This window comes from Typopeltis vanoorti, chromosome 7 (assembly GCF_054136105.1).
Source record: "Typopeltis vanoorti isolate ZY-2024b chromosome 7, IOZ_Tvanoo_1.0, whole genome shotgun sequence".
Classification (NCBI taxonomy): domain Eukaryota; kingdom Metazoa; phylum Arthropoda; class Arachnida; order Uropygi; family Thelyphonidae; genus Typopeltis; species Typopeltis vanoorti.
Genome location: NC_143555.1, coordinates 1,593,998 through 1,619,133, shown reverse-complemented (window position 1 = coordinate 1,619,133; position 25,136 = coordinate 1,593,998). Strand labels below are relative to the sequence as shown.

Here is a 25,136-nt window from a genome sequence, read left to right as displayed (position 1 = left end):
TGATTTGTCTTTCCCGTTTTCCTAACATCATATTTCTTAGCTTCTTCTCAACATGAATCTTATCTGAAACAATCAGTAGAGAAATTCCTCTGTGATTCTCACATTCACTTTTGTTTCCCTTTTTATCGATGGATACTATAAGAGCTCCACTCCCATGATCCGGAATTCAATCCTGTGACTTAATTATGTGGCTCAAACATCATCTTATCCACCTGCCTTGACACATTCAGGATTTGATGCTTTTTCTACCTAAAGTATATTTACTTCTCGTTGCCTTCCTCTTGAATATTGTCTACCAGTTCTTACTTCAGTTAGCAACCTCTCCTAGTAATTACTTTATAAATCTAGGAAATCCTTATCTTCATTTTTTATATCACCTTTATCTTTTGATTCCTTGTACTGCGCCCTTTATTCTCATTTTCAAGTGCCTCAATCATCTTGCCACCTTTCGTCTTTTCTAGAACTACCTCTAACTTCTCTTCAACATGAAGTTGGACGTTTCTATCCTTGCATAGACCTGCATCCACCTTTTCTTCGGAATCGGCCTCTGACACTCGCGTTCGGTTCATGTTTTCAAACAGTCATTTTTCCTAAATAATATTTGTACCGTTCGGTCCGCAATTTCCCTCTAAACGCTCCTCAACCTTAATTCTTTTAAACATTTCCTTTCAATATGTTATTCATTTTTATCGCACTTGAAACGAAATGATCACTTTCTATTTCAAATCCCCTTCATACTCTCTTGTATGGTGAGTCGCGTGATGATACTACTAGGAATGATAAGATAGTCGAGATATTTTTCTTGTTCTTCCCTCGAAGCTCATTTGTACACATGTTGAAACATGGTGATGACTAGTTTTTGTCCTGAACAGAAATGAAAGTTGCTTCCATTATTATTAGCTTTGATCTTTCTTCAAATTTTCTCAAATCTGTGTATCTGATATTTATTTCCTATTCTGCTGCTTAGCTCCCCAACAAGGACCAATTTTTTCCTTTCTTGTTGCGTCAGTTACTTTCTTTAATGACTCAAAAATTCTTTTTCTTTATAACATCTTCTGTGGTATCCACAGAAGGTTCTATGTATACAAATAAGTTATTGTTCAATTCGACATTTTGAGGTTTGTCTCCTAGACTCTACTTTAAACTGCCTACCGATCATGAAGTTCATTCTTCGTATTTAGTGTTAAATACTATAGAGATATTCTTTCCTTTCTCTGATCATTATTTCATAAATATATTACTTGCTACTTAGAATAATGTCTCCTGTTTTTGTTTCCTATACCAATTATGTGGCACTTCTCTAATTCGTCTGCCTGATCCACTTCTTTTCGGTTGATGCTTCTTATGCGATGGTATATATTCTGCTGAAGTCGAGTTTTCACTTTCCTCTGGTTCCTTGACGAAAATAGCGGGACCTTGTTTAACCAGACAAAAATTTAATTTTTCAGGCTTAACTCAATACAGAAAACAATTCGGTTGGCTGTGATTCAAACTGTTCAGCCAATCCTCATTCGTTCAGTGGACACTTGCTGACTGTTCACCAGGCGAAGGTGAGGAGTGGTGATTAGGCTGGAAGCCTCATTCTATTCTCCGAATTTCTTAAAGCTATTTGGAGATCTCCCAGTTAATAAGGTTTGACCCTTTGGAGACCCTAAATTATCTCAACATAAAATAGTGGCGTTAGCTTTTATGGCTGACATGATTTTTTTTGGAACTAAATTCCCTCTTAACCGAAGAAAGAATTCGAAGTGTAACCTGTTCTGCGAGGACTGGAATATGGGTTGCTCGCCACCTGTTTCGATGTGTAATGCATTCGTTCAACGTATGGAGAAATTAATGGAGCAGCTTGATTTGAAAAACGAAACGAGTAATGATGCATGCTGCTGTATGGGCCAGCTACATTCTTTGAATCATGCACGCTGCATATCTACACTGCTCAGCGAGGTTATTGCAGCATGGGAAATCCAAATTGTTATTACGCCACTCCTGGTTTTTTGCGAACGATTTAGACGTGCTTTTAAAGTGAATGTGTTTAGGTGCGAGATTAGTTATGTCACCTGCTGTCTTCCTTGCCACGTTACTCAATGCAAGACTGAAGCATTATGGAAGAAAACCACGCCCGTTCGTCACAGAAGGGGTTCTCGATTTTCAACCACGGTGCTGACATGCTGTTAAGGTTCCATGCCTTTAGTGGGTAGGAAGAATAAATATGCGTAAAACGTCTTGCAAGTTAACAAGATAAGCATGTTGTCCATGTAAACTGTAATCAGAAAGGTAACCGGAATGCTTTTATTGCAATTACCCGCATTAAAATAATTATTGATCCGTTTTTACTCTGATCACGCAATTTTATGTCTCAGTATTCCGATGCAGTGTCTCATCCGGGCCTTGCAACTTAATAAACAAAACGTATGAATTTAATTAAGAAATGTTTTGTGCGTGTATTTTAAATTTCAACGCGAATTTTACTTAATAAAAACCTTCGCAGTGGCCTGATAGAAATTAGCGAACCCGCTGTATATCTTCGTTAATTCTTTTTAAAATATTCACGAACCTGCGTTCATTTTTCGATGAAACAACAAAAAAGGGGAAGAAAAAACGAAATCGCGGTTTATATTTCTAATGTAAAACAGTTTACAGGGAGACACCTGGTAGCAGATTTAGAAGTGCCACGAAAATCAGTTAAGCCTGTTTTTATGTTAATTTTCAATGTTCCTTCGCTTTTTTTTTGTTTGTAATTAGGAGAACATAAGAAAAACTATGAGAGAAATAAATAAAGGCAGGAAAAGATTAATTTTCTTGGCACATTTAATTTATTCTAGTCATGAGTATTGCTACCTAAAAAATAATTTAAATTACTCGCAGATAAAGGGACGACAACATTTTTCTTGGGACCTTTTTCGCAGCTGCAAATTAAAACGCAAAAACTGAGACAAGAACAATTAAAGGCGTACACAAGAATAAATTAATTAGGAATGGACGAGAATTAGCTGATCGCAAAATCTGTTCTCGGGTTTTTTAAACATTCGGTTACTGCCTACAAATAACAATGAATCGAGGATATCCAATTAAGATATTATTTCGCAACAGATTCCAAAAGAGAAAATGAAACCAGATTATTTCATAATTAAAAAAAAAAAAGACTCGTCTTCTACAGCTGGTGGTTTAAACACACGATTAATCAGCTACGCAGAAGAGATTCAATGTACCAAGCACTTAGTGTTAATCTGTTGGCGATGGCGTCTACAATTAATTTCATTAACAAAAGCAATACTCCGAGTAAAGTGCGCAATTAAAATCGTCAATTCTGCGTTAACTCTTCTTCGATTCAAACGAATACATTTCTGCACACACACACACACACACACACACACAAAGAGCTGAATGGACAGAACGAGAAAGAAATGGGAAGACTTAATAGTGTTGTTTCGCCAAACAGAAATTTGGGAACTCTTCTGTTGCCATGGCAGCAATTAACCCTTCCGTGCAGCGACTGTTTTGTTGCAAAAGTAACTGGGAGTCGCTTCGAAATGAATTACGAAATTTATAATGGGGTGGGGGAGGGGTTTCTTCTTGATATTTCTAATTTTTATGACGCCCGATGAGGCAGTTCAAAAATGAAATTTATATTTATGCCCAATCACTTTGTTAGAAGATGGTTTACTTACTTAACGAAGGCATGAGGAGGGATTCGTTAGTATTTCGCTTTTCCTTAATACACCTGACACGCATACAAGTGACGAGTGGGTTAGCATCCCAACAACATGTTTGGCAGTTTAAGACAAAGTGCATAAAACTTTTGTAGTAGTTGAAACTATGTCCAAACTATCCACACAATCAACATTATGGATAGTTTCAAGTTCCATAGAAATCTTAATACGGTATAAGATGAGTAATTGTTTCTTGGCGCATTTCTTTGCCAGTGAATTACTAAAATGCAAGTCTAGACAGAAAACAGTGGAAGTAAGTAAATTCATTGGCAAAGAAATGCGCCAAGAAACAGTTTCTCTGCTCGATTATTTTGTCAGATTTACTGAAAATCTAAGTAATGTAAAAACACGCATATTTCAGTTAAACTGCTCAAAGAATTAATAACTTTCCTCCCACTTCTGAAAACGAAATCAAAAGTGTTATATCAAGTCTAAAAACAACTGGAAATTCACCAAACGACGGCTTTACAACATTGTCAAAAATTATTGGATTTACATTATGGAAACTTATTCTCCTTGTTTTGGCTTGTCAGTAATGACTGGAACGTTTCCATTGCATTTTATGACAGTAGTAGTACCCATTTATAAAAAGGGAAGCAAATCTTGAAAAAAGAAAAAATTTATAGACCAGTCTCTCTTCTTTGATTTTTGAAAATATTAGAGAAACTGGTTAAAATTAGGCTGGTGAAAGTGTTTTGGATAAAAATAACTTCATTTCAAAAGCAATTTGGATTCAGTACAAACGTTTAGCACTTGAATGCCTTTTTAAGCTCTACAAACCCAGTTTAGATCCTCTAACTTACCTACGGTAAATGATTAGGCAGAGGAAGGTTGTGAGATGAGGAAGAAGCTGTTTGAGAATTCAGCTTGGATTAGTAGCCTTTGGAAAACACCATGAAATTCTCAAACGAAGAATGCCTTAAAATAAAAATATTCGACAGTTGTGTACTTCCAATCAGAACAGATGGAAGGGAAACATGAGCTTTGACTAGTAAACTGACCGACAAGTTGATTCAAGAGAAATACTCGGATCAGAGCTCAGACCGAGAAAACATTGCAACAACCATTAAACGATTGAAATGCAATGGGCAGGTCATTGCAAGAAGCATCACTTAAAAATGGACCTTTAAAGATGAAATCGGAATGGTTTTTCAGAGATGGTAAGAGAACAACAGGAAGACCAAAGAGAAGTTGGGCTCATCTCTGCCATTGAGATGAGCTCAAGTCTTGACAGAATGGAGGACTTTGGGGAACGCCTTGGGGCAGCAGTGGAAAATAGCTTGAAGGAGGAGATGATCATAAAATAATTTCAACGTTTTCCCTAGATCTATTTAAAGTCTCTGACCCAGCACCGCCATGAAATTTAATAAGAAATTTCGAAATCATATGAATTACTGCCTTAAATGGGTTTAAAGTTATTTGATTGCAGATCTCAAACTGGAAAAATAGGTGACAGATCGAGCAGTTTCCCTAAGAAAGAACAGCTGTGAAAATCGGAATGGAATTAGTGTTCCTGCAAAGGTTTCTGTAAAATATTGATAAAGAAGATTAAAATGAAATAGCGAATATATTAAGGCATGAGCAAGTTGGTTTCAGAACAGGTGGGAGTACTGTTCGTCACTTTTACTTTAAGTAAAGCATTTGATAGTATGGCTAATTATTAAGAGTTACGAAATTCCCGACAAATATGTGAGAATAATCAAAGAAATGTATAAAGGGAGTCAACGTTGTGTTATTGCAAAGCAAACATTCGAGAAGATTGAGATAAGGTCTGGTGTAAGGCACGGTTATGTAATGCCTGGTTTACTGTTTAACATGGTCATTACAATACAATGATATACGAAAAATCGGAAGAAGTAAAAAAAAAAACAGCTGAAATGGTTGGTCTTGAAAGAAACGACCAAAACAAAAGTGCTAAACTAAACAGAAAATGCCACAAAGGGATCAAAATCAAACAGCGTGCTGTAGAAAAAAGTTAAGAATTTTACATACTTGGGAGCAAACGTAGATACTGATTATACTGACAAAAATATAATGCAAAGACTGACACAAGCTAATACTGCATTGAGACTCATAATATATGGAAGTCTTCGAAATGCCATAATAAAGTTCATCAATAGAAATGTTCAAGAGGTATTATTATATGGATCAGAAACGTGGAAGCTGACCAAAAACAGTAAGCTAAATTAAATAGTTTTCAAATCCGCGTAAAATATTAAAAATATTTTGGCCCCAACGTATGGCAAATGACTTACATAAGCTGACTGAGCAAAAAACATCACTGATGAAATAAAAAAAAAAACGCACACTGAGAATGGACAGCAGAGTACTTCCTAGAGTGGTTTCGATGTGGATCCCAGAAGGAAAAAGATTTAAATGAATCTCCGAATAGGTGGCTCAAGACATAAGTATCGGTAAGGAACGGATCTCAGCCTTATGTGCCACGAAGTAATAAGAGTATTGGCACTTTTGCACGTCAGATTGTGGTAGGTTACCAAATGAACCAAGCAACAAATAAATCGAAAGCGGATGCCGGTCTCAATTTTCCCTCCACACACGGCCAAAGGAACGCAAACCGTGGTGAATTCCCATCTTTTAAATGAAACAAAGTGGCTCACTCAAATAATTTCAATGTATAGAATTGCATGGAACTAGAAAAACGGCCTGACAACTTAAAGTTGGAAAGAGCACATCCGCGATATCACAGAGTGAGTAACGGTTCTGTTAAGCAGATTTTACTATTTCAAGAGATTCTTAAAAATTATAATCTGCTCGATACAAGACTCGCAACAAGATGGACTGCTAAAATTAAGGTAATCCAAATCTTAACGAGAAACAAATACAAGGATACTGCAATGTGTAATCAATACACCACACACTAAACATACTACCCCTTAGATATTTATACGCCTATAGGGTACTGCTATCGATAAAATAACGACAATGAATACGTAAATATCAAATTCCTTAGTAGACAGACGGGCCGAAAATATACAGTTTTCCTCGTGCAAATAAAGAAGCAACACACAAACATTACACTTATTTAGCGCCAAAAGTATTCAACACACCACCTTTCACAATAAGAAATGAAACTAACCCAAACAAATACAAAACTCTACTCAAAGAATATTTATTTTTACACGAATACGGAAACTCTGTTTAAAAGAATTGCATAAATTATTCGATTTAAGTTTCGGGCGGATTGGTTTTGTTCAGAGATCCATATTATTATGTCAAATGTAAATAGTGCTGTGTAACTACTTTATCAAAAACTAAATTAACTTTGTGTAGCGCAACACCTTTCTGCATAGAGTAGCACATTACGCCTCTCTGTACTTTGTGTGTGCATGACGACGACTTGTTATCACGGTCTTAACTGTATGCATATCGTAATCTGGACGAGCTGTTGCTTTTAGGTTACACACGATTATTAAAAATTGTGTAATTTTTGTTACGAAATTTAGAACAAACGATTGTATGATTAAAAAGAAATAAAAGAAATGCCGAAGTTGTTTCTTTTTTGCACCACGCGTCTGAGTAGATGGAATTTAAGACAAACTCCTCATACGGTGCGATCGTTCATTATCGCAACAACTGAACAAGCAGCCTTCCTCGGAATACGCACTGTGCACATTGGTATTATTTTACGTGCTCCGCACAGCGCTAGTACTTTGTACGTACACAAAGTTCTCGTGCAGTTTATGGAACAGCGAGTAGTTTGTGGGTTAAGTATTCGAGAAAAATAATTTGGTGAATACACACACGGCTCGATTAAAACCAAAATTGAAATCCAAAAATTGTAATTGGGGTTGTCAGCACCTAAAATCCTAAATTGGTGTGACAGTAAAATATTGGAAATGTACAAAAGTGTAAAAAAAATAAATTACTGCACAATATAAAGGTAAATTGACTTTATAAGCAACCTAATACAAAGAACTTGCTAAAGCTGTGGATATTTCTACTTTCATGCGTGGTAAAACTGATATGACTTGGTGGACACAATGCTAAAGGTAATATCGAGTATCGCTACCATTACGTAATCTGGCATTAGGACGAAATGAGCCTACTGCAGCAAACTAGGAGATTCCTATCACGGTTGCTATGGTTACCCAATCGCTCTCTGCGATTACTGTCTGCAAATATCTAAAAGTTACTAAGTGTAGGTAAAAGTGCTACACAATTGCCACGAGTGTTGACACTGGGATGGAAGTGAAAATAATAAAAAAAAAAAAAAAAAAAGCATTTGCAGACGAGACGATTCTTCCACCCACTTTGTTGTGTAGTCTGTTGAAACACGAAAAATTCATTCACAACAACAAACTGCTTTCTTCCCCTCAGATGTTAAATCTTTTTCGCTCAATGTAAGCCTGTTGTCGAAAAGAAATTAAACTTTACTATTGACAACAAGTTGGCTGATGGTCACACATTCATTCATTCATGTTGGATCTGCTTGGAGTAATACGTAAGGAAATAATTGCTGACGGTACCATAAAAGGGTTTATTTCGTCAGAGCATTCCTGTGTGGTAATTAACAGTTTGATCTTAGAGTCATGCGTATTTGGTTTTGTTTAATTTTGGTGCTTCAAACGATCTCTTTTGGAGAGAGAGAAAAGTGTGTCGTAGAGTTTTTGTAAGGATTCCAAATATGAAATTCGAGTCAAGTTATTTCAGCCATAGTATCAAGGTGACCTGCGTACGAACGGATAAAATGATTTTTGTAAGTGCTTGCAAGAAGTTCTGTTGTAGGTCCATATGGGCATAAAAGAAATGGAGTGATAGATGTATTGAAGTTTGTTTAAAACATAAATTGAGAATTGCAAACAAACACTTTTATGGAAAAAGGAAAATTAAAGGAAAAAAGCAAGATATACTTGATCTCTGCCGATGGTGCGCATACTAATCAAATAATAGATTTTATTAGGATCAATCAGAGATGTCGAAACGGAATAACAAATGCAAAGGTTATGCCAAGTGCCGACTATGGATCAGACCACAGGCTTGTGAGAATTACAATAAAGTTAAAAAAGATAACCGATTTTGAACATTCGAGTGGAATACAGATGAGCTAAATAACAGTAACACCAAGACTTCATTTCAGAATAATATAGCGCGCTACATCGAAAACAAAGAAGACCACAACAAATCGATCAAGATAAAAGAAGCAATATACTGACTGCATCAGGAAAATGTATTGGAAAAACAGAGTGAATTAAAAAAAAAACACATGGATGACTGAAGAGATACTAGAACTAATGGATAAAAGAGGAACCTGAAAAATAACTCCAATGGAAATGAAGAATATAAAAGACTAGATAGACAAATAAAAATAAATGTAATGAAGATAAACATAGAGGGATCAATTATAACTGCTTAGAAGTAGAAGAATTAGATAAATAAAATAAAATTGTAGTCTTGCATTCAAAAATAAAATTTCTTAATAACCAAAAGAAAATAAGCATTATAATAACAGTTCAAAGATAAGAGACAAAGAATGGTATTATAAATCCAGATGGAAAGAATACATAACAGAAATGTATAATGACAACAGGTGTGGCAAACCTACGATCAGCGTTCATTCAAAAAATCCAGGGGGTACTTAAAAAAGAAAGAAAGAGCAAGCGCGATAAAAGAGCTAGCTAATGGCAAAATGTGATGGAATATCACCCGAGTTAATAAAAGATAGGGAAAAGGAACAGATTTTTTAATAGAAATAATAAAGAATATATATGAGACAGGCATATATATTCTTTATTATTTCTATTTGCATTCCGACACCAAAAAAAGAATAATTCAGCAGAATGTCAAGATTTTAGAACAATTAGTATCATATTCCACACTTCAAAAATATTATTGAAAATTATAATAATAAAAAAACAATGTTTTCTAGAAACAAATGTCATAAGTGAACAACAAAAAGGATTCGTGATAGGAAAAAGTACAATTAATGCCGTTTATGAATTGAAAACTATTATTGAAGGATGAATAGAAATAAATAATAACATCTCAGCTTTTTAGACTTTGAAAAAAATTATTTGACGCAGTAAGTCATGAAAAGTCAATAGAAATATTAAGACATTCAAATTGATACGAAAGATCTCAGAATAATAATAGAATTATACTGGAATCAGAAGCAAATTATAAACGACATTCATGAAACAACAGATATCAAAAGAGGAGTGAGACAAGGGTGGATAATATCCCGTATACTTTCTCATATATGAAGAAACGGAAATGGGAATAAAAGAAATGGCATTCGAATTAACAGTGTTAGGTTTGCTGATGATTTGGTGCTCATAGCAAAATCAAAAGGAATTACAAAATATGGTTGAAATGCTAACCAAACAGAGCCAGAATTATGACTGAGTATTAAATACAGGTAAAACTAAGTATATGGTAATAAGCAAAAAACAGCAACAAAACAAAATTTAAGAGTATCAACAGAATTCGTTCAAAATGTAAAGGTTTATAATTATTTCGGAGTAATGATTACAGAAGATAGAACAACAGTTATGGAAATAAAATCAAGAATATCTAACTCAAAAGAAGCATTTTGGAACATGAATTACTAATGACCTCTGGAATAAATAAACAGACTAAAATAAGAATAATAAAATCCTATGTATGGTCCATATTGAATTATGGATGTGAGATGTGGATATATATGCAAAATCCATAAACAAGAAATTGCAGGCCTTTGAGATGTGGTGCTATAAGAGAGCATGGAAGATTTCTTGGAAGGAGAAGAAAAAAAACTATTGAAGTTGGTGGTAAACCGTAACAGAGCTGGTGGAAGACATCAAAGAAAAAGTGCAAGATGGCAGGACACGTATTAAGAGGATCTGCAGGGAAAATTAGAGGAAGAACTTCTTGGGTGGATGATGTAAAGAAATGGATGGCTTACAAGAGCTATTACGAGATCAAAAGATTGACAGAGGATCGGACACTGCGGCGTACCATGATTGACTGGAGAAGCTACTTAAGAAGTGCTTGCATTTAGCAAAACGCACTTCAAAACAGGAACTAACTATATATATATATATATATATAGATAGATAGAGAGAGTTTTTTTCAATCCAATGTATTTTTCAACTCTATCTGGACATCATTAGTGTACGGATCTATTAACCCATCCAGCAATATCACTGAGCAGCGGTGCCATTTGATTATAGGAATCTGGGTTCAAATCTCGTTTAGCCTAACGCGAATCTTAACACAGACTTTTCAGCTGCTAGCAAAAGTTACTCGTTTTCATATTGTGAAAAATCGAGGCTCCGTAAAAACGGACTAGGCGAGAGATGGCAAGGTGTAGCAGGAATGCAGATGATGGATACAGCACACACTTCTCTTCTTTTAACCCTTTTTATAGCCACTTCGGACTGTAGATTTCTCCCAATTCTCTCCATCTGTTTCTATCATGAGCTTGTTGGTGCCAAAGAGTTCCAATTGTGTTTCTTATATCATCTGACTATCTTCTTTTTTCAGGTCTTCCAGCTGATCTTTAACGTTCATATGGTAAACCATCACTACAGTAAACGTTTTGCCCATGTATTGTCCTTGAATCTTGCGATGTGTCCCGCCCATTTCTTTCGAAGTATGTTTTCTCCAATATCTAAACATTTTGTTTTAGCTCTTATTTCTTCATTTCATCTCTGAGTCTTATGTTTGGCAGACGTCTTTTCATTCTTCTTTATGTTTTCATCTATTATTTTATTTTTGAGTGGCCAGGTTTCTGCTCCGTATGTCATAACAGGCAATACCCATTGGTTGAACAGCCTTGCTCTGTTCTTAGTACGCTACAAATATAATTATCGGTCACCTCACAGCATTAAGTTTTTATAGAGACGAGTCACTGAACCTAAAGGGAAGACTTTCTGGAATGTTAATAGAACTGCCCTGATGATATTTGGAGCAAGATGGTCGAATGTTCGACTTTTCCACCGTTGAAATAACACGAGTTCCAACAGTGGAGGCCAAAAGTAAGGTGCCTGTGTGTGATGAGCGAGTTGGAGTTTTATTCCATTAGCTGTAACAAACTGATTGTGTATTGAAAATTATTTTTCGAGGTTTCACTGAAGCCTTTCCACATTGTCAAATGTTGGAGAATAAGAATATATTGCCACTTATAACTATAATAAATTATCTGAAGATATAGTCTTTATATCCAGGTTATATATTGAAAAAAAAAAACATTGAGGAATTATCATGAAATTAAATGAAGCATATTTCTAATAAACAACGTAAGCGTTAGCAGATGAAACAATAATCATGCCCATAAAAATTCATGTAACCCTAATAATCATGAATATACACAAGCCAACATCCAACTATACACTCTTCCTAACCTCAATGCGCGTGACAAAATTTACAACACCCCATGTTGTAAATTTTGTCACGCATTTTTCTCGTCCTATATTGGATCACTGTGCTATGTATTAATAAGATATGGTAATTATATATTTTACTCACTTCTAATATTCTGCGTATCGTATTTGTGCTGTGGATTAGTGTGTGTCAATAAAATCCAGTTCAATTATTTCTTTAAAGTTAACAGCAGCATAACTTTGGCATCGAAATCAAGTTCTCACGAGCTTGATTTTTCCAAAATATCGCCCGAGGAAGAGCTTTATCTTGACTAACAGAACACGAAGGCCGAACAAATATATCTGGGACAGAACTCTTTGTAGGGAAATTAAAGTCATTTGAGAGTTAGTCTTCCGAGTACAATTTGCTTACGAGTTTCTTTTTTTTTTTACTCCCACCCACGAAATGTAAACTATAGTACATGGGTACGGCGCGTGAACCAGATTTGTTTTTCTTTTTTCCTGCTTTTATGAAGTTTATATTTTGTGTTTTTAATGGATTACAACAATAGTCCGGAAACCCTGCTCGAGACACCAAACATCAAACTTTCAGGCAGCCAATAAGCGGAACGTTAGTGTCACATTTAAAGGCAATCACAAAAATCCTTGTTTACGGCAGGATTCGGACCTGCAGTCTATAGGTTGAAGAGTGGGTACTTCAACCACTTTGTCAACCTGGCCGGCAAACTGCATGCGCCCATTCTGACGGTCTCCTTGCATCTCCGATATATTTGTTCGGTAATGGGACTTGTCACATTCAAGTTGATGTATCGAAGGTTTCTTGAAATCGTTTTTCATGGTGAGAAGGAAGTCCAGATCAATTCATTGGAGAAATGATCTGTAAGAAGCTACGTTTATGGTCTGTTTTTGGGAAAGAAATTCTACAAGATTCTCCTCGTGTTAAAAAAACGACGAAGATTCCATTGACCTTGCTCTCCTCGGCTGAGGGGGACCAAGAGCAGACACTTGTAACGTTTAATACGTTTGTGTGGCTGTCTTAAGTTTACAGCTGAGATTGACTTACGTATACACACAAACCACCTTCAATATTTTTATTTTGCAGTGCAATGGGAGAGAAAAAAGTGCTCCGACACTCGCTCAACACTCAGTCACTGTTGCCGTGATATGACGCTGATAACTTTACAACAGCGCTTCCCAAACTGTGGGCTGCGGCCCTCTTGGGAGCCGTAGGTTTTGTTGAGGGGGGCCGTGAAATCATGAAAACAAATTTAAAATGTTTTAAGACTAAGTAGATTTTTTTTTATCTTAAAAGAAAAGTATTCAATTTTTATTATTTCTTTTTTGTTATTTTTTTTATTTTAATGGAAAAAAATCACACATTGGTGTTCGTTCACAAATTTTGCTTGCTGCGTATTTCGGCGCTTAATGAATATTAGTAAATATATGCTTATTCATATAAGTTTCGTTTCAAAGCAGAAATCTAAGAAATGCAGTTTAAAATATTTCACCTGATATTGACTTTTTTGTGTAACAGTATTGAAGCACATCCATCACATTAAATTGTCATTAAACTTCTTTTGTGTTTTTAATTCTTTCTTTATTACTAATCATTTTAAATTTCATGTGCTCGTACTGCAAATGTACAATAACAATCTATCTATCTATATAAAAATACGAGATAATGTGCCATGTGTATGTAAGATGCTAAAAATGTAATATTTGCATTTGATTTTTGGAATATTCGATGCGTATGTTTTGTATTGAATATAAATACAATAAATTTTATAATAATATATGTCTATATTACGATTGTTTTTCGAGGGGGCCGTGAAATATTTTAATTTTTCCAAAGGGGGACCTGACATCCAGAAGTCTGGGAAGCACTGCTTTACAAGGTTGCCGCTTCGACACTGTTAAGAGTTTTCCCTACAAGAGGTTCTGTCCCGAATAGCAATCTCCTGAATGGCTTAACTCCCATGTGAAACTTGCATCTGAGTATATACGATGTCCGAGTTGTATGGTGTTTCCATCAATTGCTGTTTAAAATTATGGCATACGTTTTATTGGAAACCTTGGCGTAACATTTTTACGGTTTCCTATTGATGACGTCCACGTGTAGTGTTTTATTTCGCGGTCACTTTTGAAACTTATGTCTGCAAAGTGGAAAAAAAAACTTCACCTACGGGCCCTGATGATGGCGTCGTCCTACAGTTTATGGCATGGCCAGGTTTTCATCCACGATCAGGTGAATCAGATTTTTTTTCTTTTCCACATCATTCCCATGTTCTCATTTAGCCTGACGCGAGGGTTTTCACAAGATCAATGTTTTATAGATTCGGAGTACATTTTTGGATTTCGCAATGCACTAGTGAGCGGTTTGCTTTTGCATTGCATACGACAACCGAATACACGCCGGGAAAGTTTGCTGAAATTTCAAAAATGTCGATGGCGTATGAAATGACAAATCTCCGGGCTTTTGATTCAGCTTCATTAACTGGACTATACTCTTTTACGTAGTCGTTCAAGATAGATATTAAAGATATTGAGCTTCTCTTACATAACACAAGCGTATCAAATACGAAATTGAGTGAAAATTTACTATCACAGTAACATCATCATTTGGCGAATATAGTTATCCTAAAATTTGTCAGCGTCGAAATATAGCATAATAGAACACCGCTTTATCCATCGATGAAGATGACTTTGGTCTACCATCTGAGTGGTCAACTTTTCTCGTCTCGTGCTGTCTTGTAGTAGGGAATTTACCGCAATGTTTCACAACGCCTCTCTTGTCGAGGGGTGGTGTGAAGTGCGAAAAATTCTTTAAGCATGTTGTGGCCATTCTCCGAGAACAACGCGGTCAATGCCATCTAAAAGCTTCAATCGCTATTGCAGTCGCAAGCAGGCCACGCACTCATTCGAAAGTATGTTGAACAAGTCTTCAGGGGAGGTTGTTGGCGGAAAGCGGCGCGTACAATAAACCAAGTACCTGAGAGATTATCCATGGGAAAGAAAACTGATTAAGCGAGAGTGCATCTACATCAGGTAGTTGTTGATTGGAAGCAGAGGCCGCATTCCGCTTTGAACTAGCAGTTGCTATGACACTTCACTCTTTGCAGAGATGTCAAAATCTCAAGTGGAGACATTCACATGAACCACAGAAAAATGATACTTGGATAGCTTTGATAAGGGACTGCAATATGTCAGACTCGGATCACAGAGGGAAAAGGGCAAAGTAAGAATTAAAACTAGAAAAATCTTATTGCGGACATTCTACACAACTTTACTTTTCAAAACAAACCATTCTGCCCTTCGCACAATTTTCTCGAATCAACAAATCTTCATAAGGATTTTCGGCCAAATTCTTTTAAAGGCTCCCTCTCATTGTTCAACTGGAATCGGACCAATATCTTCCAACTGATGAGCATCGTCGCTATCGACTTCACTTTGCAGGCATGAATGAAACTTCCAGTTATTCTCCCCCCCCCCCCTGCTTTGTGGTAAGATTAAAGCCTTTATATTATTATATAAAAAGGCTTAGTTAAATAGGAAGAGTTCTGATTTGTGCGAAACAGGGTTAGATGAAAATCCGAAATATGTGCTTGTTGCTGAAATCAATTCTCGTTATAAGACGACGACCTGTAACTGACCTTTCCTTTAAATTAAATTCCCGTTTTGCAAAGAAGAACAAAATGGTAACAAATTTCCCCGCATGATGGAAATCTTCAAGTTTCTAACAAACTTTCTGAATCATTGCCTATGAAAATGAAAGAAGCAACCTGCAATATCACGACTGTTGTTTCAGTTTTATTGAGAAATGACATAAGAATAAATCGTGTTATACAAAAGGATGAGACTTAACCCGTGGGTGTGTTGAGGACTGGATAATCCGCGAAAATCTGAGAGATTAAATACGACCTTTCTTCTTCTTAGTCATCTCGGACCTCTGGTAAACAGGGTAGCGGTTGTGACACACCAAGCGATGACCCTCTAGTGGATGCTTGCTCGAATTGCTGAACAAATGCAAGGTGTTAATTCGCAGGAATTCTTGAGTAACGGACGTCATGGGAGGACTTTGGCAAGAACATAGAAAATAAATATGAAGAAGGTGGCAAGAAATTCTGGAAGGTGTTGAAAAAGCTCAGAAATTGAGAAAAGAGTGCTGTAAAAGGAGTTAGAGATGACAAAGGTGACATGAAAACGGGAGAAAAAGATATCTTTGAAGTATGGAGTAATTACTTCGAAAAATTGCTAAATGAAGCAAACAGTGATAGCACAGTGGTAAAGAACACTCAACAGGCATACAGTCAGGAATACATATCCATACTTGAAGAAGAAAAGGCCATCAAGGGCTTGAAATGTGGAAAGGCAGCTGGAGTAGATAATATTCGACCAGAAATGCTCAAGCATGGAGGTATAAAAGTCTTACAGTGGCTGCACTGCATAGTTCAGAATGCCTGGACAGAGGGACGAATTCTCGATGATTGGAGTAGAGCTCTCATAGTACTCATATATAAAAAGGGAAATAAAACTGAATGTGAGAATTACAGAGGTATATCCTTACTGAGTGTTCCTGGTAAAATATATACAAGTATACTTGAGAAACGGTTGAGAAGAATTGTGGAAGGAAAGCTTGGTGAAGAACAAGCCGGATTCAGGCCAAATAGAGGCTGTCAGGATCAGATTATCACTTTACGACAAATAGTCGAGAAAGCATGGGAATATAACAAAGATCTCTATTTGAGTTTTGTAGATCTGGAAAAGACATATGATAGGGTGCCAAGAGAGAAGCTATTCAATACGCTACAATTATATGGTGTCGATGGGGCATTATATCAAGCAATACGTAGTCTTTATTTGAGTTGTAAATCAGCAGTTAGAATTGAAGGAAGTACAGGAAGATGGTTTAATGTTAAATCTGGTGTGAGACAAGGATGTACATTATGTCCCTCTGTTATTCATTACCTATATGGATCACATTATGAAGGAATGTGGTACTAAAATTGATATCAAAATTGGAGATGTTAACGTCAGCTCTTTGCTTTATGCAGACGATGTTATACTTCTAAATAAATCCACTAGAAGTCTGCAAGATTCCCTGACTAAATTGAATAACTGTTGTAATATGGTATGAAGTTGAGTAATAACAAAACAATGAAAATAGGAAGAAGCATTGAAAATGTCAACTGTGTTGTGAATGGAGAACCTATAGAACAAGTGAAACATTTCAGCTACTTAGGCACGATTTTTAATGCAGATGGTAAATTAAATATGGAAATAGACAACCGAATCAACAAAGCTGGTATGGTAGGAAGTCCAATGAATAAATTCATATAAAATAAGAGAGAAATTAGTCGGAATACTAAATTAGCTGTATACAAGACAGTGTTCAAACCAGTTTTAACTTATGGATCTGAGAGCTGGGTCAGAAGTAAAACACTTGACCAAAGACTAGAGACTGCAGATATAAGTCCTGAGAAAGATTAGATGCATGAACAGGTGATATGAATAGTAATATCAGATTAAAAACGAGGATATTAGAAAATAACTTGACATTGGCAGCATCTAGGAATGCATTAGCAGAGCTAATCTCAGGTGGTATGGTCATTTAAACAGAATGGGCGAGGAAAGATTAGCAAAACAAGTGTTCTCTGCAAGGTTAGCAGGGAGAAAGACCTAGAGGAAGACCAAGATATAGGTGGATTGATACGGTACAAAGTGCCTTAGACGATAGAAATATAAGATCTGATAATGTTGGAGTCCTGACAGGTAACAGACTGATTCGGAGGAAAATTGTAGATAGGAAGTTAGTAATGATGTAAGTTTTTCATGTAGTACTATCACATCCCGTTCACCCTCCTTAATGGGGTCAGGAATTTGATGATGGTAATTCTTAGGAGAAATGTTTGAAATATGTGAATTAGCTTCATTCACACACGGTTGTTTGTGAAGGAAGTTAACGGGGAAGATTTTTGAATGGCAAATACGATTTCTGGAAAAGTATAAACTGATAACGTACAAGTATAAAAAAAGGGGGTATTTCTGTTGGTGGCACACTTAAGTCTGCACCTGAATAGTTTTCTTCATCGCGCAGAAGCAAGAAACTGACTTTGCGTCTTCGGTTTTACAACTTAAAACTAAAAAAATCTAATTTTTCTTTAAATAAATATCACGCTGAGGGGGAAATACGTCGCTCACCATAACGTGAATGAAGGGCAATAAAAACCCAACAAAATTAGCATTTCGTGGTTTCATTTTTGAGTGCTCGCTTCTACGAATTTATTTGAAAATTGCAGTCGAACATCTCAACGAATGGTTTTGATCCTGCGTTATTTGGCGAAATTCCTGATGCACTTTGCACTCTAAAATGATCTCTTCAGAATTGCTACTTTAAGTAGTGTGATTAGTTAAAGATGCTTATCACGCATGTACGACTATTTTGGTCTGGTGTTGTACTAGTTTGGTTTTTTTAAATCGTTAGAAGAGTAGAGAGACGATTGAACATGTTAATGTTTTGCTGCGCGTACGAAATAATTATAACAAGTCAAGAGAGAGAGAGGATATTTAATGATAGTGAATAAAAGCCAAACTGATTGAAGTGGGGAAGGTTAAGGCGGAACAAAATTATTTTATGCAGGCTTTTTTCCCCCCACAATGGCAACAGTCAGTAAACTAAATAAATACGCACTCACCTGGTGATTTTTTTTTATTTTTTAGATTAAAAAACAAACAAGGTCATATTCAAGTGTCGAACTGGCAGAATGGAAACGTATCATGTCCGAACTGGTGCAATCAAAACAAATAAGACAAAATGATGGGCAAGATTCTTCTATGCAAAACTACAAAACAATGTTCAGGCATGAGTCATCAAAAATAGGATTAGCTAGAGGAATCAACACAAAATACTAAGATAATCTTCTTGAATGGTAGCCAATATCACGTGGACAATACCAGAATGGGCAAGTGGACAATGAAACGTATTTATGGCTATGGTTCCTGCTAAAGAAAAAGTTGGAGAATTTTGCAAGGGAGAAGGTAGCTGACAAAAATAAAGTTTGTCCTTGTTGGGGATCGAAGCAGAATACCAGGAAACGAACTTCAGATAGAGCAAGGTTGGAGGAAAAATTGGAAAATGGTCTAATAATAACGGTTGAGTAGCTGCCCTGCTGGGTTTTTGTTCAGGAAATTTGGCAGGTCACATAAAGGTGCGCACAAATTCACACGGAGAAAGGATGATTGAACTTGGAAGTGATCGCCGTTTAGTTTCGAGCAGGGCGAAATTGAAATCGCATTGAAAATACAAGTGGATAAGAAAGTTCTAAAAGAATCAAATTCGAGTAGCTTTTAAAGGTGAGCTGAAGACTCAAATACACAAACAATGAAATCACATTGAAAATGCAAGTGGAGAAGAAAGTTTGATTTGTAATGAAGGATTTCATTACAAATGAAATGCTTCATTATTACAAGTGTGTTTTGGACTTTTCTCAAATTGTTTGCAAGCAGAATGTGGGGAAAAAAGTTCATCAAACAAAACGGCAAGGACTTAAAGAAGAATCAAAAAGTCATCTTTTAATTGCTCTTAAATAAAGAAATCCTGCATAGACTGAAGCGCAGCGGGATGGTATGCGTCGCACGTGGTCTCATGCAACAAAACGTAAAGCAAACATCACGGAATTATCCCGTGCAGAGAGGGAAAAGCGTGGCAAACACAACTTACGCGAACTCGGGCTTCTGTGAGGTTAGTCCACATGGCGATTTCCTCCCTTGTTGACATGTCCGGATACCTGTTCCTGGCGAAAGTGGCTTCCAGCTCCTGCAGTTGCTGGCTCGTGAAGTGCGTTCTTTGTCTCCGCTGGCGTTTCTTCTTTTTCGGGTCGTCATCTCCAGAGTTGTCGGGGCTCTCCGCAACTGCATTCGAAGACTGTTTGTCACTCGTAGAATCTGCGGAGAATGCAGTCGGTTAGCAAGAAAACAAACAAACAAACAGAAGAGCATTCATCGTATGTCTTCAATGGAAATACATTCCTCCCAAACACCCCTACGTTATACTTACCCAGTGACACAAATTAATTTATCGTATCAAGTAAAAATTAAAAGTTAATTTTAATGAGTATCAGCTTAAAACTACAGAAAATATCAAGATTATCTAATTTTTACATAAATCTTTATTGTGTGCCATTTATCGCAATATTTTAAATACCGGGGGGGGGGGGCTTGAAAGTTCTGATAAACACCTACAACAAAATGGTATTAAAGCAATTGATATAACCACAAGAAAGAACAGAGTAGACTACTAGCAGAGTTATGAAGGTAACTGATGTTCTTATATCCTCGTATGTTCTTTCGTGTGGTTATGTCAGTTGCTTTAATATCACTTTTGTTCTAGGTGTTTATAAGAACTTTTCAGAACCCCCCCCTGGACTTGCTGATTTTATAGAACAGTTTACAATTATTCAATTTGATTTCAGATTTCCAGAGGATTGGAGTAGAGCTCCTCCCATAGAACTCATCTTCGAATAACTGTCGTCATGAACAATAATCCGAATTTCAATTTAAACCAAATCATCTTTCACGAAAAATACTCTTTTAGCCAAAACAACTGTTCGTATCAAAATGGAATAACGCATTAAAAAAAACAAAAACGATCTAGCTCATGAAAAAATTTAAGGCTAACAATGGGATCGAAAGAATAAGAACACTGCAAATGTCAGGATGTCCGTTTAGAATGTAACTTGGCTTGTGCGAACAAAGAATAAATGCCAAAAAATCACGCTCGTCTCAAAGGGTACGTCTGCATCTACCCGAGATGTGGAAATAACATGCAGCTTATAAAAAGGGGATCAGCTTTACAAAGGAAGAATGGAAACATTTCTTAATAAAATACATTTGGTGGAAAGAATGCCATTGGCTTAATGCGAAGGAAGTTAAAAAAGTGCTAAGGCTGGTTCTAATGGCAAAATGAATACAATAGATTACAAAAAATCCAGAAATAAATCAACCTCGTGTTTCCATTATTTTCAAGGATAGCAAGCATATTTTCCTTTTTTTTTTTATCGTTCGGCTCTGCAAGCAATAACAAAATCGATTGGAGACATCGACAGGCGTATTGCAATTGCAGAATGAAGGTGAAACATCCTTAAGAAAATATTCTTCAGGGAAGGTATAACTACTTGCTTTGCTAAGGAGTAGAATACAGAAATCAAAAAGAATAGTTTTTTCAACTGAACAAAGAAGGCCCCCCCGTAATATGGTCTATTCAGACAGATCCATAAACAGCTTTTGAATGATGGTTGGTGGCGATTATCCACTGCAATTGATATAACCTAAACAAATGGCTCAGCACTTCGTGAATCGTTTTGAGTTTCATAAGAATCTCAAACAACCAGAAGAAGCGTAGGTGAAATGATCCCCCCCCCCTGAAGAGATGGACACTTCCCAATGGAAAAATATCGCAATGAAATCGACTTAAGAAGGATGAATTACAATAACTGCCCTATTATTAAGATATCGTTGTGGAGAGATAGATAGATGGAGTAAACGCTGATTGAAGTTCAGGGATTAATTATGCTTCACCTTCAGAGATTAAGACGAGATTAGAAAGCTTTCCCTCTCTTTACGGGAAAAATGCGAGAGCATTTCCATCTTTCGATGTCAGGAGAAAATCCGTTAACACTTTCATTGCCAAGCTGAAAATTGGAATTTCGTGTGGTGGCCAAATTTGTGTTTATTTTTTTATTTAGTTAGCGACGTCAACGCGATAACGCGTGATCCGCCGTTTGGTGAGAACTCGCATCGCGCGATAGGCAATGAACGTGTTAAGGGGAGGTAGGTGGGGCGATGTTTTGCTGTGTGGCAGATCTCGTCACGAAAATTACTACTCTACCACACGGTCGTGTTATTTCTCAAGAGAGACTTCTCACCCGAAAGCAGAATGTTTCGGCACCCACGAAGGCTTTGTGCACACGATCCTAAATCCTGAGATATTGACTGAAGATCCTCTTAATATCCATTAACACGTTTAGCCACACACGACTCAGAGCAGGCGAAACAGGAAAGTGAAATCCACGTGGATTAGAAAAGAAATTAATCCAAAACATATTTTCAACAAAAGTGTTGAGCAAATCAAGTGCAAGAATGAGAGGACTGAATTAACAACGGGGGGGGGGGACTGAATTAACAACGGACTATCAGGAAACAGAGTGGGTCACTGTACGAATCGAAAATACGATAGGAATCGTGTCACACGGAATGATGCGATTATTGAAGAAAGAATCGACCATATAATGTGAGAGAGAAAGAGAGAGGTACTTTTTCCTTCCGAATGACTTACGTGAGAAGAGATTGCAACAAATAATGGAAGGGACTTGATGGAACTTTCACTCCGCCTGGGTGGTACACCAAATATAACTGAAGTGTGATTATGCGCCACCATCCATGCTCACACTCCCAGCGATTACTATCGAAACTTTATTTTTTTTTTATTGTCATCCATCTGACAAACTTCCCACTCAATGCACCACTCGGACTTCACCGTTCTCTACGACAGGATCTTTCCATTCCTTGAACTTCTTAAAATTCGGTAATCTCCTCAACCCTCCTTGTGTGACAGCATGAAAACATTACTTGACTGTCTTTTCGAACTCAACAAACTGAATTGTGGGATAATTCTTTGAACAGATCTTTTTCTCTATTTCTACTGGAACCTCAGGTTTTCCTTCTCACAAATCATCGGATCCAGCACGGAATTTATCGACGCCCGCCTCATGGCCTGAGTTCAACGTGAACAACCAGCTTATCAATCCTGGGGCCTCATTGTCACCCACATACGCCCATCGGTTGATAGGCCGAACTGACTGTTCTTGCTATGACTGATCAGAGAAAGAATTGGTCGGAACGCTTCCGTGATTATATTTGACACGACTCATCGAAAACATTAAACTGTCCTCGATAGTGGAAGAAGCCGCCACCACGTAAGCGAGATTTCTAACTTATTCGCTCTTCATTTAAGAGAGTGCAGGGTTCGAATAACACCAGGTGAACTGCTGTCCTGTGAAGGTCTTTGAAAGCTTGAAGTTCATGTTTGGTCTCCAGAGCAGAATTTCCGAAAATCGGTACTGATTGGGTGCAAATAGATTGAAGATGTTGGGACCAGATCGTTAGATAGATGACCGAGAACGATTATTATAACTAAATTGAAATAATTGAAACCAGGAATAAAAGTTTGTAACGAATTCTTGTAAACGCGAGTCATTAAGAAACATGGAGCTTATTTTCTTTTTGTGTGTGAATTGTTTCAAGCCAAGGATGCACTTAAAGTGGGAGGGAGAGCTACAGATGGTATTATTGACAACTGTTTTGTGTTGATGGGAATGACTATCGAGAAAACTGTCTCAGAATTTGCATTAAATAGTGTAGTAGGAAGAATCGCACGCACATTTTTCGTTGATTATTCTTTCTCTTTACGCCCTGTCATTGCGAGCCCACTTTTGTTCGTTTTTAAGCCACCTCTTTCCAAGTGCGCAGTTGAAAATGAATTTTTGTATTTTGCGAGGTTTCGCTTTTATGTTTATCGTGTCTTGCCAAGATCGTGATTTGCTGTTATCCGTGAAATGCTGACCAACAACCGCAATAAAAGCTCCCCGAACGTACATAACATTAAGGTAAAGCGTCTTCGATCAGCATCTCGAACCCTCGTGTTGGCGAGCATAAGCCGGCGTGCCTCCACGGCCCCTTCCCCACATAAACAGTCATTGTGTGTATAGCCCACTGGAGAACTGTTGTGGTGTAGCGGAGGTCTCGGCTCCTGGATAAAGCGCTGGCTAAAGGGAGGCCATTAGAGATGGTATCAACAATACGGAGCTCAATCTAAGATGTTTTATACTTAATGACCCGCTTCGTTTTAGGAACCGCAGTAATTGAAGCAGGACGAGCGCAGAGGTTTCGATCGGAATTGATTTCTCGGTGTCCAGTTAATATTCAGCCCGCTTTATCCGATGCGTCACTCGCCACAGCTTATCTCCGCTTTACAAGAAACACACAAACATTAACATGCGCCCCGAATATTTTCGCGCAACTCGACCTAATGGAGGTAGATTCCGTTCGCTGTTTATGGCGATACTAAAGCGAATGCATTTCGAGTCAAACGGCGTAGACATCTCCGAACAGGACACTCCTGGAAATGTCTATTCTCGGCGTCTGTGATTTAAAGGGCATTCCCGTAAGGACATCTACTTTTGAAAAATTCATTGAGATCGGCAGAAGCGGATGAAAAAGAGAAATTAAAGAAACAGAGGCTCGCACGCAATATTTATATGCGACTGACAATAATACAGATAACTGCCTCTGTTACCGTTTTTTTTTTTTTTTTTTTTTTGGAATCTCATCCATGCACGATTTTAAACCTGTAGTCGTGGATGGAGATAAATATCAAATAATTCGGAATCCTAGTTTAGATAACAAGTAAGGAATTTTTGAACACCACAACGCATTTTGAACTCCAAAATGCGTTGTGGTGTTCTTGCACAACTGAAGTTAATTTAAAAAAACAACAAAAGGACTCGAAACCCATCGAGTGAGCCAGCTAATTCAGAAGCGGATGGGATTGCACGAAGCCTTCGTTTGTAACCAAGGCGTGCAATAGCCAAAATTCGTTCGATTTCCGAATAATATTTTGGAGCCGCCCCCCAAATGGTAACATGTTTTCCCAGATCAGCGCAGAAAACAATTGCTCGACTTGTTTACGAAGTGCTGTCGGCAAGAAAACATTTAAAGACCGCGTGGCTCGCTAAGTAGCATTCTTTTATCTCCGAATTACTCGTTCATATTTACGGGCAGCTGCCGAAGAAAGTTTCGCCTGCACTCGTTCATCAGCACATCAATTACTTGACAAGAGTGGAACGGTTCCGGTCCGCGTGCGCCCGCTTGTCAAGCGCAAGTCTGACGGATGCTTTCCAAGAGAAAAACTTTCACAGCCATAAAGTTTGAAGTATTAAATGGAGAAAATTAGTTTCCGCTGTCATCTGGGTGGGCAGGAGAGTAAGCGGCATTATTCTCTCGCACGGGTGTGGAATAAACACAAACATTTGATCAAAATTATTCTCTCATC

The 25,136-nt window shown here is 37.2% G+C and overlaps 1 protein-coding gene across 1 annotated transcript in view; it reads right to left on the bottom strand.

Moving 5' to 3' along the window:
* LOC150104444 (pituitary homeobox 2-like) overlaps window positions 1–25,136 on the bottom strand; it is a 97,811-nt gene that overhangs the window by 56,866 nt on the left and 15,809 nt on the right. Inside the window, exon 2 of the mRNA XM_090395620.1 lies at window positions 19,749–19,972. Within this exon, the coding sequence (XP_090251746.1) occupies window positions 19,749–19,972 (224 nt within the window). The remainder of the gene's footprint in view (window positions 1–19,748; window positions 19,973–25,136) is intronic.